Source organism: Equus asinus, chromosome 3 (genome assembly GCF_041296235.1).
Source record: "Equus asinus isolate D_3611 breed Donkey chromosome 3, EquAss-T2T_v2, whole genome shotgun sequence".
NCBI lineage: Eukaryota > Metazoa > Chordata > Mammalia > Perissodactyla > Equidae > Equus > Equus asinus.
In genome coordinates, this window is record NC_091792.1 from 118,749,522 (window position 1) to 118,769,114 (window position 19,593).

Here is a 19,593-nt window from a genome sequence, read left to right on the forward strand (position 1 = left end):
AAGCTGAGTTATTGCTTACGTTGGTAAGAGACAATGCAACCTGCTTCAAGAATGTGATAGTCTCAGAGAAGGAAGGGCAAGATTTGATTTATTGAGATTTTAAAGTCTAGTTTAAGGCAGATTTTTCAATACAAGGGCTTAATTTTAAGGATTGGGTAAGGTTTGTGATACAATAATTAAGGATTGGTGGATATAGCAAGGTGACTTTTGAGGAGAGGGGTTCAGAGAGTCTTGGGATGTAAATTGTTGATGCTTTTATTAAAGAGTTGATTTGGTTTTCAGTAATGAACAATAAAGTTGTGCGATTTTTATTTTCTTGGTCTAGAGTCTTCTAGAATAATAAAATTAGGCTAATGAAGACAATGGGATAGTAAAGTCCTGTTAATATAGGCAGTGAATTGTGGGGGTAAACCTTTTTGTTTTGTTTTGTTTTATCAACTGTGACAGTACTACAGTCGGAGAGCGGATTATGGCAGTTTGATTTCCTTTTTTCTGTTTGTCTTTTGCTTTATTGTTGCAGTAACACATGAAAAGTATGTGTTGTTTGTGCCCAAAGCTGCTCATTTTACAAAGGCATACATTGTATCTCTCTTCTGTAGTGATAATGTGGAAATGACCTTCCCTTGAAATATTTACTAATCTTTCTAGATAATGCCAAAAAAGAAGAAAGTTAAGGTGAATAGTTGCTCTTTGATAGCTATGCATCAAATATACAGAGTCTTTAGTTGTACGAGCATTTGTGAGGCTTTTAGTTTTTAAAGGAATGGTTTTGTTTTCTGTGGATAATTGCCTAGTTTGATTGCTGAGTCAGAAATGAAGTGGAAATTTAAAACTCCTTTTGTTTCAGTCAAACAAGAAAAGTAGCTCAGTGAGGAAAAAAAGTAAAACTTTTCTTTCTATTATTTTGGTGTGGCGTTTTTTTTCTCCTCCCACCCCCCTTTTACTTCTGGAGTTGGATGAGTTAATATAGTACTTTGAAGAAATACCCACCAAAACATATCCTTTTATATATTGGGTTAGGTTATTATCATGTTAAATACATTTTTGTAATCCTATCTTGAAGAGCCTACAGTTATTTTTCTTATTCTCTTCTCAATTGATCTTTTTAAAATTAAATTGTTAGACAGACATCTTTTCTAATATCACATACCTTAAATAGTCTTCTGGTGAAATTAAAACAGGCAGGTTCAATTTTAAAGTCTTTTAAAAATTATATTTAGGAATTAGTTGGTGTTTCTGACTTTGACATGTTTCTTAACCTCCCTGAATTCCCTTTTTCTCCATTTTTAAATGGCAGTGATAACCATACCTGCTTCATAGGGTGGTTGGGAAAATGAGAAACAATATATTACATACACAACCCTAAGCCTCACAGGTAGTAAGCTGAACAAACCTTTGTTCCATTCTATCTTTTTCCTTCTTTAAAATCTCTTTTCTCTTTTCTCAACTTTTCCTATATTGAACAGTTCTTAAGCTGCTTTCTTGAAATTAGCTGCCAGATTCTCCATGAATGCTTAACACTGTCCATTTTTGTTCACAGAATTGAGAAATCACTAAAAATGATTCTCAGAGTTTAAGCTTTATAGGGAGCCTGTTGTTAAATTTGCTCTCCCCTGGATGCTAACTAGGAAACCAGACAATATTTGTGAGGAATAATTCCATTAAAAATTGAAGTTTGAGGGGCTGACGTGGTGACGTACTGGTTAAGTTTGCACACTCCACTTCAGTGGCCCAGGGTTCACAGGTTTGGATCCTGGGCATGGACCTACACACCACTCATCAAGTCATGCTGTGGCAGCGTTCCACATATAAAGTAGAGGAAGATTGGCACAGATGTTAGCTCAGGGCCAGTCTTCCTCAGCAAAAAGAGGAGGATGGGCAGCAGATGTTAGCTCAGGGACAATCTTCCTCAAACAAAAAGGGGAAGATTGGCAACAGATGTTAGCTCAGGGCCAATCTTCCTCACAAAAAAAAAAAAAGAAAAGAAAAAATTGAAGTTTGAGGGTAGCCTATATCATACAATGAATTTTTATCTTACCTTACAAATATAATGCATACTATAATTAGATTTTTTAAATCTTTATACTGTTGAGAGGAAAAACTTTTCTTCTACCCTCTTAGGGTCAATGTCTGGGGACCTATGAATTAGAAGAAAAAAGGTTTATTTGTATACATATGGGAGCTAACAAGAAGTAGCTAGCTGATTGTAGGGGAGGCTAACTTTTACTTTTTACCCTCTTAGGGTTCCTTTTGGCTGGGCCTGAGAATTAGATCGACATAAGACAGATCAACAGGAGAAAAGCATACAAATTTACATAATACAAGTTTTACGTGACACAGGATCCTTCATAAGGAACAAAGACCCAAAGAATGGCAAAACCTGCTTGCTTTTATATTATGTTGAACAGAGAGAGGCAACTATGGAAAAGTGATTAAACTATGTAGGGAGGCTAAAGGAAGATAAGAATTATTTTAACAAGGTCTGTTTGTATCGAATTCTCTCGGTCTCAATTTCTCATGCTTGATGATAAGAATGTTACTTTCCTGCTGGTATAGGGAGGAGGACATCTTTCATATGGGAATTTTATCTCCTGCTTTTATGAATAAAACAGGAAGGTCAGAGTGTTTTTCTTGTATATGCTGTTTTTCAAGTGCCTTTAACTCAAAATAGTCAATATGCTAGAGCAGCATATTTTGGGGTGGTATGTTCTGAACTCCTTCATGGTTAAATGGTTGAAGTTAAAGGCTTATATACCTAACTTAGTGGGGGAAAGAGAGGGGAAGAAAAGGCTTCTGTTGGAAGAACAAGTAGGTTTCTTTAGGAAAGACAAAGGGAGATAAGAAACTTTGTTAGTCTTCTGTTCTGCAGGGCCGTAAAACTCCCCTGCAGAGGGGTTTTCTGGGAGGTTTACTTTTGATCTCCTTCCTGGGCGTAAAAGCCAACCTGAAAAGGGAATTTATGGCAGCCTCATTTCCCAGAAGTTTCTGCTATTAGTCAGATAAGGGAACTCCAAGAAGACTTCTTTCTTTGTTGAATCGACAATGTTTTCAATTTAGAATCTTCATACCAACTCTGGGGTTCTGAGTGGGTCTCCACAATACCATATTTGGAGATATTTTGAAGTTAAGGTAATCCCTGCTTTTAGATAGAATGGGTTTTGTGTGTTCAAATTGAAGCAGTGCTGTAGGCTCAACAGTGACTATTATGGATATCCATTATATCCGTAATATCCTATCCACGTATATTCTGTTCTGTTCTTTGTTCAGCTACTGAGGGGAAAATGCCAAAAAGTGGGAAAAGGGAGTCAGAAGTCTCTGCTAAGCATCCTTGAATAAGTAGGGATAGAATAAATCAAGATTCTACTAGAAATGCAGAACCAGGAGGATATATCAGGGATTTATTACAAGAAATTGGCTTACAGCTGTGGGAGCTGGCTAAGCAAGACTAAAGTCTGTAGGGTAGACAGAAAGGGATGATCATAAGCAGGCTGGAATCCCATGACATGTGCTTATCCACAGGCAAGCCAGGAAAGATTAGGGGGAAGGGAGAGTAATTGCAGACTCAGCTGCTGTTCGGAGTCTCGTCTTCAGAGAAGGCCTAAACAGGGCTGGCCCCATGGCCAAATGGTTCAAGTTTCACATGCTCTGTTTCAGTGGCCCCAGTTTGTGGGTTCAGATCCCGGGTATGGACCTACTCTGCTTGTCAGCCACGCTGTGGAGGCATCCCACATACAAAGGAGAGGAAGATTAGCACAGATGTTAGCTCAGGGCTGATCTTCCTCACAGAAAAAGAGAGAAGGCCTAAAAACTCTTTGAAAGGCCTTCCAACTGAGTAAATCCAGCCAACCCAGGACAATCTCCCTTTTGATTAATTTAAAGTCAGCTGATTAGGGACTTTAATCATATCTACAAAATCCCTTCACAGCATCACCTAGATTAGTGTTTGATTGAATAACTGGGAGAAGGTATGTGTGTAACCACATGGCAGCTGACTCCCTTCTGTCCTCCAGCTCTGAAGAGAGAATATCCTTTGTCTTCTACCCTAATAGGAAACATACTAGAAAGGGAATTCTAGAATTCAATTCAGCCAAGTTGACACATCAGAAAGCCATCACAGATGATAAAATATGTCATGGTAAAAAGTAGATATTGCTTTAAATGTCTTTTTTTTTTTTTTGAGGAAGATTAACCCTGAGCTAACATCTGCCACCAATCCTCCTCTTTTTGCTGAGGAAGACTGGCCCTGAGCTAACATCCGTGCCCCTCTTCCTCTACTTTATATGTGGGATGCCCACCACAGCATGGCTTAACTCCACACCCAGGATCCAAACCAGCGATCCCCAGGCCTCTGAAGCAGACCATGCGAACTTAACTGCTGTGCCACTGGGCTGACCTCTTTAAATGTCTTTTAATCTTTATATTTATAATTCTTACATTTTAATCTAGAATTAACAGTACTATTTTGGTTAATCTAAGAAAAACAAAAATTTGGCCAACATCCAGAAACTTATTGGTCGTAAATACTTTTTTAGGATATGTGTTTACCAAATGGTAGATGTTTCTCCTAACTACATTCTGTTTTTCCTTAGGGTACTTTTTGAGATCACACAAGATGATGTTTTGTTTCTGGCTTCACCTCTGACCTTTGATCCTTCTGTTGTGGAAATATTTGTTGCTTTGTCAAGTGGTGCCTCTCTGCTTATTGTACCAACTTCTGTCAAGGTGATCCCATCAAAATTAGCTGCTGTTCTCTTTTCCCATCACAGAGTGACTGTTTTGCAGGTACACTTTAGGTGTAAATGAAATGTTTTGTCTTTCATTATTCAATATTTTAAGTGTTTTAGAGACTATTTTATATTTCTGTAGTTCTTTACATTAGGTTAATGATAATCTAGTTAGATTATCAAGGGCTGTCTCCTAATAATGTCACTGTTTTGTTTGAGAATGGAAAAAATCAGTTGATTCTGTCTAGAAAATTCTTTTACTGCATGTTTTGTACATAGTCTAATAACTAGAGGAACTTGACTTTCAAATCTGTTGGGATATGCTGCCTCTCCTGTCTTTAAGTTTATGATGTTTCTCACTAAAAGCTAGTTTAAGTAAGTTAAATTATAGTTGAGTTAGAAATTTAGGTTTTCTGATTTTTACATCAGTATATTTTACATTAACCTACAGAAAAAAATATTTTTTAAGTTTGCCGTTCTTTTTTTTTAAGATTTTATTTTTCCTTTTTCTCCCAAAGCCCCCTGGTACATAGTTATGTATTTTTAGTCATGGGTCCTTCTAGTGATGGTATGTGGGATGCCGCCTAATCATGGCTTGATGAGCGGTGCCATGTCCGCACCCAGGATTTGAACCAGCGAAACCCTGGACCGCCAAAGCAGAGCACACAAACTTAACCACTCGGCCACGGGGCCAGCCCCAAGTTTGGCATTTTTAAAGATTTAAAAAATATATGTCTGAAAGTGTGTGACTGGTGCAACAAGCCTTAAGATAGTACATTGCAAGCAATTAAAGATTTTAGAGAGAATTAGAATTAGCAAAATTACATGAATATCATGATAAACTAAAAGTATCCGGTTTATATCTAATGTAATGAGATTTGAGAGGATGTTAAATTTCTGCCCAAAAGGCAAAATTTGATATTCACTTTGTTTTTAGGCAATGTGTTTTTCATCCTAATAAACCCATATTATATATATATGAAATGAGTGTAGCAGTGTGGCTTACTATGTATCAATGGATATAAATTCTCATCTATTGGTGAGTGAGTCTGTGAATCTGGGCAAGATTTTAATATAGCTTTTATATTCCTACAAAATTTACGGAGCATGTATTTCAGGGGACATTTGCAAAGTACCTTAGATTTGAGTAATAGTTTCTAAAGGAAAAGAGACTTTCCTTCTGTGTAAAGTCAATGAATTACACCTCTTTAAATCTGATGCCTAACGTTTAGCACAGTCTCAGAGAAATATACTTTAGCAGTAGTTTTTACCCTTTTTGGAGTCATAGATTCTTTTGAGAAACTGATACACATTTCCTAGAACACAGCAAATCGCTTTGTGGAGTCATAGATTCTTCTGAGAAACTGATACACATTTCCCAGAACACAGCAAATTTTACATATAGTTTCATAGTGATTTTATTTAACTCACACTATTTATTTTGATCACATCTGACTTGGTTTGAGTGAGGAAGAGAAGTAAGAAGCTGACAGGCTATCCTTTCCTTTGTATAAGATACACGTCTTGTCCTTTAGTGAATATTAACTTTGTTGTCAGTATTCATCTTTAGCTTCCAAAATCAAATATCTTATCAAGTGATATGTAGGTTGTCAAGGATTTTTGCCTTGATGTATTTTTTCATATATATTCATAAAAGCTCCCTGTACAGGGCTGGCCCAGTGGCACAGCAGTGAAGTGCGCACATTCTGCCTCAGTGGCCCGGGGTTCTCTGGTTCGGATCCCGGGTGCGGACATGGCACCGTGTGGCAAGCCATGCTGTGGTAGGCGTCCCACATAAAAAGTAGAGGAAGATGGGCACGGATGTTAGCTCAGGGCCAGTCTTCCTCAGCAAAAAGAGAAGGATTGGCAGCAGATGTTAGCTCAGGGCTAATCTTCCTAAAAAAAAAAAAAGCTCCCTGTACAGATTTTGTTTATAAATAATAACCTTACCCCAAACCTAATTGGATGTTAAGCAAGGGTCTTAAAAGCTCTCAAAGAGAATACATACTGCTAAAGTTTTGAAAATTGGAAGATATAGAACATCTTGAGTTATTGTTGGGGAGAAAGGCCCCAAAGTGAAATGGGCAAAGTTTTTGAGGAAATTAAGGACCTATTTTATTTGTTTTAGGAGTAAGGAGTTTCTCCTCTTGGGAGGAAAGGCCCAATTTTTGTTTCTTACAAACCTAAAATATATTTGGGCATTTTTTGCATATTCTGGGTAACAAAGTTATATTATTTAAACTTGATGCCCTTTAAAAGTGACACTTTTTAATTAGAGCAAAATCTTAGATTGCTAGTTACCAGAATGTCAGCATAATAGTGTTTTTCATTTTTATATGAGTTTTTCCTTAGAAAACTTGGAAGAAACCTTAACATTCCCTATTACTTTTTCTATTATTTGCTAAGTCCTGTTTTTTTATGCCTAGGGTGATTTGGTAGCAAAAGATATTTACTTGTATTCTGCCAAGTTTAGTTTATGAGTATTGAAAAGTGTTACTATGCTTTATCTTGCTGAATATTCATAGTTGTTCATTCATTTGTAGAGTTCAAAGTTGAAATTATCCTTAACCCCAGAAATTAGGCTACAATGTTTCAGATTTGCTGTAGTGAAAATGGAGAGCAGGACCGCTCAGCCATCATTTTGACAAGAGATTTTCCTTATGATAAAACTCTTGGTGGAACAGTCAAGAACTTGATGTAGAATGCCTCGTAAATAGGGTGGCTATTATAATTTATTACCAAAAACTGGAATTTTGAGAGTGAATAGAGGCATTAAATTCCTAGACAGGAACCTGGAATAGTAAGTACATACTGGGATGTATGGTTATCCTACTACTTTTGACAAGCCATGACCTTAAATCATTTTTCTGAATTAAAATTCGAATTGTCCATTAGGGCTTCTTCTAGCTTTTATTGAAAGAAACCATTGAAATATCTTTATTCACACAGAACCTCTGACTGTGGCCAAGTCAGGAGATTGGCACATCCTCTCCCCAAAAAGCAGTTATAAAGCTGGACAAAATTGACAGAGCAACCGTTTCAATGCTTTGGAAATCAACAAAGGCATACAACTATCTGAAAAGTGTTTATGTTTTTAAAAATTACCAAATTTTGCATAAAAGCAATAGGAATCGTGGCATTCTAGACTGAGGCTGCTCTCCCTCAGGGGCAATAGCTCCAAAAGCCTGAGGTTGCAGTGGTGGGGAGGGCAAGCAAATTCCTGGCTGACCCTGAGGCTTTGTGCATGCATGTGAGAGACACAAAAGGGCCCATGGAAAATAAAAGCTGGATCAGGCTTGGAAATGGCCTGAACTTTGAATGAGCTCCCCTGTCCACACACAGATCCATCTGTGTGAACAATCTGTCCAGTCATTGGTTGACTTCTGAGCTATGCAGACACTAAGTGATAGGAAGCAAGACTTAAAAATGAAAACAAGAATATATATTTTAAAAAACAACTGAGCAGCGACATCAGTGGCCTCACATCACAGGGAAGACAGATTTCACAGAGTTAGCCCAGGTAAGTTACTAACTAAGAAATAAACAAGCAGGAGCCAGCCTGATGATGTAGTGGTTAAGTTCACACACTCCGCTTTGGTGGCCTAGGGTTTGCTGGTTCAGATGCCGGACATGGATGGATTTATATACTGCTCATCAAACCATGTTGTGGTGGTGTCCCACATACAAAATAGAGGAAGATTGGCACAGATGTTTGCTCAGTGACAATCTTCCTGAAGCAAAAGGAGGAAAACTGGCAAGAGATATTAGTTCAGGGCCAATCTTCCTCACCAGAGAAGAAAAGAAAAGAAATAAACAAAAAACCAGCAACAGTGACATTTCATAATGACAAAATGGTCAGTACATCAAGAAGTACGTTGTTAGGGGCTGGCCAAGTGGTATAGTGGTTAGTTCACATGCTCTGCTTTGGCAGCCTGGAGTTTGTGGATTCAGATCCTGGGCACAGACCTGCACGCTGCTCATCAAGCCATGCTATGGTGGCATCCCACATACAAAAAAGAGGAAGACTGGTACAGATGTTAGCTCAGGGCCAACCTTCCTCACCAAAAAAAAAAGGATATTGTTATATCAAGAAGATGATATCCACCTAAAAAAAGAGTTTCCAAATATACGAAGCAAAAATGGACAGAATTGAAAGAAGAAATAGACAACTCAATAGTTAGAAATTTTAATGTCCTAATTTTGATAATTAAATGAAAAACTAGGCAGAAATCAGCACATATAATATAGAAGACTTGAACAACATTATCAACCAAATTCCATATATAGAACACTCCATCCAACAAATGCAGAATACACATTCTTTTCAAGCACATTGAAAATTTCCTAGGATGGATCATATGCTAGGCCACAAAACAAATCTCAGTAAACTTAAAATATGACTGAGTGAGATTTATCCCAGGAATGCACATTTATTTGGTTTAACATCCAAAAATCCATTGATTTTATACACCACATCATAATGGACAAAAAGCACATAATTATGTCAACAGATATTGAAAAATTATTCAGCAAAATTCACCTCATAAAAAAGAGCTCTCAACAAACTAGGAATAGAAAGGAACTTCCCCAACATGATGACACCTACAAAAAGACTATAGCTAACATCATACCTGATGAAAAGCCATGCTTTCACTCTAAGATTGGGAACAGGGCAAGGATGTTTGCTTCTGTCACTTCTCTTCAACATTATTCTGGTTATTCTAGCCAGTGCAATAGGCAAAAAGAAAAAAACATGGAACAAAGAAATTAAGTACCCACATTGGACAGGAAGAAGTCAAACTCGATTTGCAGGTGACATGATCCTATATATAGAAAATCCCAAGGAGATGGTGGGGGAACTACTAGAGCTAATAAACAAGTTTAGCAAGGTTGCAGGACACAAGATCAATACACAGATCAACTACATTTCTATATAATAGAGAGTAAAACCCAAAAATAAGAAAATAATTATATTTACAGTAGCATCAAAAATGGTAAAATAGGAATAAATTTAAAGACCAAGACGTGTACACTGAAAACTATAAAACATTGTTGATAGAAATTAAAGAGCTAAATAAATGAAGAGACATTTCATGTTTATGAATTAGAAGTCTCAGTATTGTCAAGATGGCACTTCTCCCCAAATTGATCTATAAGTTAAACACAGTCCCTATCAAAATCCTAGTAGACTTTTTTTTAAATGGTAGAAATTCACAAGCTGATCCTAAGTTTTATATGGAAATGCAAAAGCCAGTCCTGATCCATACAGTGGAATACCACTCAGCAATAAAAAGTCCTATGGTATGAGGGTTTGGGTCCCCCAAAATTCATATGTTAAAATCCTAATGCCCAGGGGCCGGCCCCATGGCCGAGCGGTTGGGTTCCCGCACTCTGCTTCAGCAGCCCAGGGTTTCCCTGGTTTGCATCCTAGGTGTGGACATGGCACTGCTTGTCAAGCCATGCTGAGGTGGCATCCCATATGCCACAACTAGAGGCACCCACAGCTAAAAATACACAACTATGTACTGGGGGGCTTTGGGGAGAAAAAAGGAAAAATAAAGTGTTTAAAAATCCTAATGCCCAATGTGGTGGTATTATGAGGTGAGGCGTTTGGGAATGCTTAGGTCATGAGGGTAGAGCCCTCTTGAATGGGCTTCATTGCCCTTCTAAAAGACCCCACAGTGCTCCTTTGTCCTTTCCACCAGGTGAGGATACAGCAAGAAGTGAGCATTCTGTAACTTGGAAAAAGGGTTGAAGGATATGTTCATTATTTGGATTGTGGTGATGAGTTCACTGATAATATATCAAAATTGATATTGTACGCTTTTTAATTTTTTTGTGTAAGGAAGATTGGCCCTGAGCTAACACCTGTGCCAATCTTTTTCTATTTTATATGGGATGCCACCACAGCAATGGCTTGGCAGACAGTGCTAGGTCCATGCCTGGGATCCAAGCCTGCAAACCCCCAGCCGCCGAAGCAGAGCATGTGAACTTAACCACTGCACCACCAGGCTGGCCCTATTGTGTACTTTAAATATGTACAGTTTATTGTATGTCACTTATACTACCTCAATAAAGAAAAATTTTGATTCATATTATTTTGTTTAGGCAATTTTTTTTAATACTTCTACACAGTTTTTCTACATAGAGATAATGGGCGAGGAAATGTGAGTTGATTTTATAGATTTTGTCCTTTTTATCTTTAAACCTTTTTGTCTAAACTGTATAATGAAACAACTAATATTTTTGCATAAGCTTTTTGCTAAAGCAAAATTGATATCCTTATTAAGAAAATAATGCTGCCTCAGTAGTGTTCCAAATATGATTTGCCATTTAATAAACACAGCTTTAATTCCCATGTGGGCTCCCAATGTAAGCTTTGAACTTACATTACAGTTTTTACCTTTTTAAGTAAAGGAAAAGAAATCATTTATTTTTAATGTATCTACAGGCAACACCAACATTGCTTAGAAGATTTGGATCTCAGCTTATCAAGTCAACTGTTCTATCAACTAGTACTTCTCTTCGAGTATTAGCCCTTGGTGGTGAAGCATTTCCATCATTGACTGTTCTCAAAAGCTGGAGAGGAGTAGGCAATAAAACACAAATATTTAATATTTATGGTATCACAGAGGTATCAAGTTGGGCGACTTTTTACAGGATTCCAGAGAAGACTCTTAACTCTACTTTGAAGTAAGTGTTTCAATTACTAAATAGGGTAGAGAGAAATTGTATTTTTTCAGTATTTTAACACTAATAGTGTTTTTGATAGGCACTGGGGTAATAATTTTAGAAACACTATTTTATCTAGAATTTTAAGCTGGTAATCCAGAACCTTTCTTAGAACTTGTGCTACAGATCCTGGTAGAACTTTTTGTGACTAAACAGCAATGAATAACATGATACTCTTTCCACCTAACCTTTTCCTCTTGGCAGTCTTTGATTTATAGCAAAAATTTATATTTTTTTTTCTTTATTTGGTACAATGTGATTCAAATGAAAGATTTTAAATTTGGTTTGGGTTGTTGTGTTTTCATAGATGTGAATTGCCTGTACAACTGGGATTTCCGCTGCTTGGAACAGTAGTTGAAGTTAGAGATACTGATGGTTTCGCAATTCAAGAAGGCGATGGCCAAGTATTTTTAGGTTGTTTTATATTTGTTGATTGGGAATAATTTTTTTTCAAGAAAAAATGTCTGATGTCTTTTTTTTATTCTTCCTCCAATTTTTCTTAACTCCAGTATTCTTTTCAGTGATGATAATTTTTAATTTCATCCTCATAGTCATGAAACATTTAATAAGTTACCATAATTATTTCAGATAGCAACGTCTAATACATTAAGGGAATATAAAAAAGTAATTTAGAACTGTAACTTGGACCTTTATATTTATATATATATAGATAAAATTGTATTTAATCAATATTCTAAGAATTTTTTTAATCACATATTTTTAGAAATAAATTTTGTTTTATCCCTTTACTTATTTTACTGAGGTTATCGTATCTAATTTTATGGGACAATGTTTAAAAGTGAGCCCCTCTTTCATATAAATATTCAAAATTGGAAACTAATTTTGGAGATGTTCTTGATTTGATGGTTTTTAATATATTTTCCATGGATTTTTTATTACATTGGTATTTATATCTTGCAAAGGTGGGAGAAACAGAGTATGTTTTCTTGATGACGAAGTGACAGTACCACTTGGCACAATGCGAGCCACAGGAGACTTTGTGACTGTGAAAGATGGAGAGATATTTTTCTTGGGACGAAAGGACAGTCAGATTAAACGTCATGGCAAACGTCTTAACATTGAACTTGTGCAACAGGTAGAACTACTTAAATATTAAATATCTGTTAATATACATACGTATTGGAGGCAGCCATTACCAATTTTCTGTGCCAGGGTTCTCTATCACTATTATTTAAACCTAAGATTTTTGTATTAGTGATGAATTATAATAAAAGATGGATATAGTTCATTGTGCCCCTTATTCCCAGCATGCAGAGACAGTTGTTTTTTAATAAGTGACAAAATGGCTTTTAATAACTGTTAAATTGGTGTATTTTGCTCTAGGAGCTATTATTTTTTAAAAACATTAGGAACCCTGTGTGCTGATAATAGTAATAGTAGCAAACAATTTTTTAAAAATCTCTAGTGTATTCCAAAATTTAATTTGACTGTGTTGATTTCAGACATATGTTTGAGCATTTAGGAAGTTTGTTTTTAAATGTCCTCATTGGCAAATTGGGATAATCTCTCTTATAGGTTGCTGAAGGTCTTCAGGAAGTGGAGTCTTGTGCAGTTACATGGTATAATCAGGAAAAATTAATTCTGTTCATGGTGTCCAAAAATGATTTAGTAAAGGATTACATCTTTGAAGAACTGCAGAAACATCTTCCAAGTCATGCAATCCCGGATGAGCTTGTGTTGATTGATTCTCTGCCATTTACATCTCATGGTAAAATAATTCAAAGCAGATATGTTTCAGTGCCAAATGATACTAATTGTATTCATAACTAGTTTAAAGGCCACTTAAATCCTTATTATTATAAGTGATACTAGCATATATTGTGGTAGACCCTCTGTTAAATGCTGTGTATCTCCATAAAATGCTGTGAGTAGGTGGTATCGTTCCCATTTACAGATGTGGAAAATAAGGCTTAAAGAGGTTAAGTGATTTTCCCAAAATCACGTTGCTGGTTAGTGGTAGAGCTGAAATTCTGTTTAGGACTGTTTGACTTCAAAACATATGCTCTTAATCACCGTATTATGTTGCCTTCCCAATAGTCTTTTTATTTAATATTTACTTCAAAATGCAGTGATTACTGAGTTAATAGTACCATTTCTTTAACTCTTTAAATGAGATAAACTTTAATTCCTCCTTTCTTCTTTTTTCATCTATTACCCACTACATTCTTGGTAGCATGGAACTGCTTTCTTTAGAATTAATTACATATGATAAACTATTCTATAGGATTTCTAACCTTTACAGTGAAATGACTAATGAAGATGTTAAGGGTTTGAGCTGAAATTTAAAAATTATTTCTCTTTATGTTAAGGCAAAATTGATGTTTCTGAGTTAAACAAGATTTATTTAAACTACATAAACTTGAAGTCTGAGTGTAAGCTCAACGGAAAAGAGGAACTTTGGGAAAAATTACAGCATTTGTGGAAGGTACAACTTTTAAGATACAAATTTGTTTTTATAAAAGGGTCATGTTATATCTTTAGAGAACAAAAGCATCCTAATAAGTCTGATAAAATTGTTTAAGAATGTTATTACTGCCCAGATGTTAAATAGTATAACTTTGTGGGGTTTTTTGCTTTTTCTCCCACCCCTCTCCCTGCTCCTCTAGCTTTGTTTATTCAATTTGTATTAAAATAAGTTCTCTACTATAAGATTAGATTAAGCTCCTCATAAAGAAATTTATTGGAAGTGAGGTAGTCATAAAAGGCACTGTAGAGAAAACCTAACTTGACATATCAACATCTGTGTTTCTGCTTAATGGAATTTATATATATATAAATATGTATAGCAAATAATTTTAAAAATTTATTTTGAAATATTTATTTTTTATTACAACCATAGTTCATTACAATTTTTCTTAGATAAATTGTGGAGTTTTCTAAAGGGTTCTGAAAAGAGGATGTAATTGTATAGTCTTATTTGAAAATAGAGGATATCTAGATAAAAGTCTTATCCATTTTATTTTTCTATTCTTGGAAAACAATTTTGATTTATGTGAAGCAAATGAAGATAAATATTATTCCTATATTATAGAAAGACCAGATATTATTATCTTATGGGCTTTATAATTAGTAAATTAGATGTTTTTGTAATTCCATTCCCTATTTTATGGGTAGGGAAACTAAAGAGAAGTATAATTTGTAGTTTTAGAGTGAGTTTGTGACAAAATTGGCAGCATAGTGATGGTCTCATTAACTATAAAGAAAATTTTAAAATTTATTTTAATGAATTAAAAATTTTTGTGTGTGTCTTATGTTTATATCATTACTGTAGGTACTGTCATCTATATGTAACCTGTAAATGTTGAATTCTTTTGGTTTTGGGCCTTTACTTCACCATATTTTTCCCTTCTCTCCTGTAGTCTATTCTGAGTCTCTCAGAAGATCCTTTGAGGATTCCTGATGAGTCACTCTTCTTAAATAGTGGTGGAGATTCCTTAAAGTCCATACGGCTCCTCAATGAGATTGAAAAACTTGTTGGCACATCAGTACCTGGGCTTCTGGAAATTATTCTTAACAGTTCCATTTTAGAGATTTACAATCACATCGTTCAAACAGTATTTCCAGATGAAGATCTGACATTTAGCAAGAATTATGCCACAAAAAGAAAATTCAGCGACATTAATCAAGAGACCAGTGGAAAATCTTTACATCAGAACTCTGTCATGCCTTTAAATTGTGACAAGAAGATAAATGCTTTTATTGCACTGAGCAGAGGGGGTCAGATTTTGTCTGTGAATACTACGAGGCCTTTAACTAAGTTAGGACATTGCCCTTCAGCCTGTTCTTCTGATTTAATTTCACAGACTAACACTCAAAATGTAGAAAGCTTAAATCCTCCAGCTCTTAGTGGGAAATCAAAAGATCCATCCTGTGTTGCAGAATTCTTTTCTGAAGAGGGAACACCTGTGATAGAGGCTGAGAAGATGGAGTTATGTGTGAGGTGGATGTCAGACACAGGCAAATGTGTAGATGCTTCACCTCTGGTTGTAATACCAGCTGTTGATAAGTCATCTGCAACTGTGTACATTGGCTCCCATTCTCACAGAATGATGGCAGTTGACCTTTACTCTGGGAAGGTGAAATGGGAACAGATTTTGGGAGATCGAGTTGAATCCTCAGCATGTGTATCTAAGTGTGGAAACTTTATTGTAGTAGGTAAGTTTCTGAATTTGAAGTTTACAGAGTTAAATTCAATTACCATATGATAATGTTAGTAGAATCAAGTTAAATAAAAAAAAGAACCTATGTGTGGTGGGTTTGGTTGCTGTCAAATAATAATAGTTAACTGTGGCTGATTCATAGTGTGGGCCTTGGGTCAGAGTCCCTGGGTTTGAACCTAGCTCTAAAGCTGTTACCAGCTCTCTGACCTTTGACAAGTTGCTGAACCTCTTAGAACTTCAGTTTTCTCATGAGTACATGAGCATAATAAATAAAACATGTTGCTGCATCACAAATTATCCCAAAATGTAATGGTTTAGAGTAACAAACTTTTTTTTTCTTTTTTGAGGAAGATTAGCCCTGAGGTAACATCCGTGCCCATCTTCCTCCACTTTCTATGTGGGACCCCTACCACAGCATGGCTTGCCAAGTGGTGCCATGTCCGCACCCGAGATCCGAACCGATGAACCCCGGGCTGCCAAAGTGGAATGTGCGCACTTAACCGCTGCACCACCAGACCGGCCCCTAAACATTTATTATCTCACAGTTTCTGTGGATCAGGAATTTAGGAGCAGCTTAGCTGGCAGTTCTGGCTTAGGGTCTCTCATAGGGCTGCAGCCGTCTGAAGGGTTGACTTGGGCTGGAAAATCTGCTTCCAAGATGGCTCACTCACATCACTGCTAGCAGAAGACTCTAGTTCTTTGTTGGCTTTTGGCAGGAAGCTTCAGTTTCTTGCCACATGGGCCTCTCCATAGGGCGCTTGAATGCCCACACAACATAGCAGTTAATTTCCCTCAGAGTGAGTGGTTCAAGAGAGTGGGTAAGGAGGAATGCAGTAGTTTTATGACTTAGGCTCCAAAGTTGCATACCATCATTTTTGCTTTGTTCTCTTCATTAGAAGCAGATCATTAAGTCTGGCCCACATTCGAAAGGAAGGCAATTAGGCTCTACCTCTTGAAGAGTAACAAAAAATTTGTGGACATATTTTAAAACCACCGCAATTATAGAGCTTTTGAGAGGATTAAATGAGAATTGCTTATGAATCCTTTAGTACATTGCTAGGCTAAGTGCTGATTAAGTGTTAGCTATTAGCTGCTACTCAGTTTCATTAAGGTGGAGGTGACTTTTACTTTACTAGGAATATGGGGGTCCAGGTGAAATGTCTCCTTGACTACCACTCTCTTTTTACTACACACTACATTAGGTTTCACTTTATATGCTCATGGAATCTGTTCATCAAAGCTTTCAGACTAAGTGCTGAGGAACATATCTCCCTATTTGCATGTGCTATCCTAGCTGAGATGTACTTGAATCTGAATTTGATCCTTCCCTTTTGAACACCTACAATGTGAAACTGATACTACAGGAAGCTTTCACTTGTACATGTGAATGCTCATGAGTAATCCCCATCCCTGAAAGTCAGCTCATTGAGGTTACTGTTTGCATCCCAAGTGTCTAAACTGAAAGCCTGTGGCACATGGTGGTCACTCATTACTTTAAACATTTTTCTATTAGGATATAATTTATATATAGTAAAACTTACCTTTTTAATATACAGTTTTGTGTTTTGACAAACACATACTGTCATGTAACCACTACCACAATTAAGAGTCCATTACTCCAAAAAATTCCTGCAACACTTTGTAGTCATCCCTCCTCCTACCCCTACCCCCAGGCAACCACTGATCTTTCTTCTGTCCCTCTAAGTTTTGCTTTTTCCAGAAAGTCAAATAAATGAAATCGTATAGTATGTAGCCTTTGAGTCTGGCTGCTTTTACCTAGCATAATGTGTTTGAGATTCATCCATATTATTGCATGCATCAATAGTTTATTTTTATTGCTGAGTATTCCATCGTGTGGATGTACCACAAGTTGTTTATCTATGCACGTTTGGGTTATTTCCAGTGTTTGGTAATTATGAATAAGACTGCTATAAGCATTCGTGAACAAGATTTTGTGTGAATATGTTTTTATTTCACTTGAGTCGGTATGTAGGGAGGGGAGGTTGTATGGTAAGTGTAGGTTTAACTTTATAAGAAATTATTTTCCAAAGCGACTGAACCACTTTGCATTCCCACTGTCAGTGTGTGAGAGGTCCAGTTCCACATCCTTGTCAGCACTTGGTATTGTCAGTTTAAAAATTTATGTATTTTAGCCATTCAGATAGTTATGTTCATTGTTTTCTTGGTAGTGAAACACTTTATTAAACTCTTAAAAAAAAATAAGGTACAACTGCCAAATAGGTATTTTACACAAGTGATTACTGTTCAGCTGGTGCTTTACATTGCTGAAAGCTAGATCTGAGCTGAACATGGAGTCCAGATACACATGAAGAACATCAAATATAAATTGTCATGATTTAGGCTAAAGAATTATTTTCCAGTGACATATCTAAATCTCATCTTTTATATTTTGTTTCCCAATAGGCTGTTATAACGGGTTAGTTTATGTTCTGAAAAGTAGTAGTGGAGAAAAATACTGGACATTTACTACTGAGGATGCTGTCAAAAGCTCAGCAACCATGGATCCAACCACAGGACTCCTTTACATTGGATCTCATGACCAGCATGCATATGCTTTGGATATTTATGTAAGAATTCACCTCATCAGTCTCATACCATAGTGAAGAAGAGTGTGAAGTTGCCAGGTGCTGTTGACCAGGAGAGCAGGTGTTAACTATTTCCCAAGTCTAGCTTTGTGGTCAGGGAATAATAAGGGGTTAATTAACAGTTTTAATATCTTAAGACACTTTTTTTTCCCTTCTTCTTCTCCCCGCAAAGCCACCCAGTACACAGTTGTATATTCTAGTTGTAGGTCCTTCTGGTTGTGCTATGTGGGACACCACCTCAGCATGGCCTGATGAACGGTCAGGATCCGAACTAGGGAAACCCTGGGCCACCAAAGTAGAGCACAAACTTAACCACTCAGCCATCGGGCTGGCCCCTTAAGACACTTTTAAATTCCTTTCCAGATTTTCACAAATAAATTTGCTATTCAGAGTTTTGAACTGTAAAGAGCTTAGAATTACTGTCTTGACAATAGAGAAGAACTACAAAAGAAAACATCTGTAAGACCTGATCACATAAAATTTTAAAAAATTTAAGAATTACAAAATTAAAAGAAATAAGTTGGGGGAAAATTTTTGAAATAAATGTAACAGAGTTAAAACTCATTTCTATTTATGTAAGTCTAAATGAAAATAAAGAGCAAATACAAATTAATAAAAAAAAAATAAAGATCCAGATAGAAAAATAAGCAAGGTATATAAATGCACAGGACCCAAAAGAAGAAACGGCTAGTAAATTTATTTAAATGTTTCATACCTTTAATAATCAAAGGAATGAAAATTTAAAACTATGAGAGAGAGAAACAAATGGTATTGGATTAGAATGATAACATTAAATGCTGATGAGAGAGGTGGCAGGTAACTAGTGAGGCCTCCGAGGGAAACAGTTTGGCCACAGGTAACAATTTCATATCCTTTGATTCAGTAAAATTCTTCTAGGAATCTGTCCTGGAAAAATAATCAGAAACATGGACAAATATATGCACCAAGATATCTATTTCCGAGTTCTTATACCAAGAAATTAGTTGCAAACAATTTTCAATGATAAGGTAGAGAAATTATTTTATGTTCATATAGGATATTATGCAGTAAAGTAGTATTTAAAGAGTTTTACAAAATAAGTGAGCTAAATTAGATACCAAGTGTATATTCAGAATGATCTCAACTATAGTGAACTGTGTGTGTGTGTGTGTGTGTGTGTACCAGAAGATCAAAAGGGAAAATGCTAAAATGCTAACAGTGGTTATCTCTGGGTGGTGGCCTTTGTCGTCTTTATACTAACTTGATTCTCCACAGAGTGCATGTATTACTTTTATACTAAAAATAAAAACTTATATTAACTAAATAGACATATGATGAGGGATAGGATATGTGGATTTGTTCACCACCAAC

General features: G+C 36.2%; 2 protein-coding genes across 17 annotated transcripts in view; one reads left to right on the forward strand and one right to left on the reverse strand.

Annotated features, from left to right (window-relative positions):
• AASDH (aminoadipate-semialdehyde dehydrogenase) overlaps positions 1-19,593 on the forward strand; it is a 33,051-nt gene that overhangs the window by 10,500 nt on the left and 2,958 nt on the right. For 10 of the 15 annotated variants that reach the window (XM_044766036.2, XM_044766037.2, XM_014857812.3 and 7 more), the window contains 8 exons: positions 4,590-4,782; positions 11,176-11,417; positions 11,764-11,870; positions 12,380-12,552; positions 12,993-13,185; positions 13,787-13,902; positions 14,837-15,632; positions 18,062-18,225. In XM_044766036.2, the coding sequence (XP_044621971.2) occupies positions 4,590-4,782; positions 11,176-11,417; positions 11,764-11,870; positions 12,380-12,552; positions 12,993-13,185; positions 13,787-13,902; positions 14,837-15,632; positions 18,062-18,225 (1,984 nt within the window). Of the gene's footprint in view, positions 1-2,242; positions 2,481-4,589; positions 4,783-11,175; positions 11,418-11,763; positions 11,871-12,379; positions 12,553-12,992; positions 13,186-13,786; positions 13,903-14,836; positions 15,633-18,061; positions 18,226-19,593 lie in introns of those variants that run through there. The other 5 variants (XM_070505804.1, XM_070505802.1, XM_070505803.1 and 2 more) reach the window with 3 other exon arrangements.
• The window catches only part of CRACD (capping protein inhibiting regulator of actin dynamics), a 286,413-nt gene continuing 275,716 nt past the window's right edge, over positions 8,897-19,593 (reverse strand). For both annotated transcript variants that reach the window (XM_070505796.1, XM_070505795.1), the window contains exon 11: positions 8,897-9,445. In XM_070505796.1, coding sequence (XP_070361897.1) covers positions 9,441-9,445 — 5 coding nt within the window. In that variant the 3' untranslated portion in view covers positions 8,897-9,440. The remainder of the gene's footprint in view (positions 9,446-19,593) is intronic.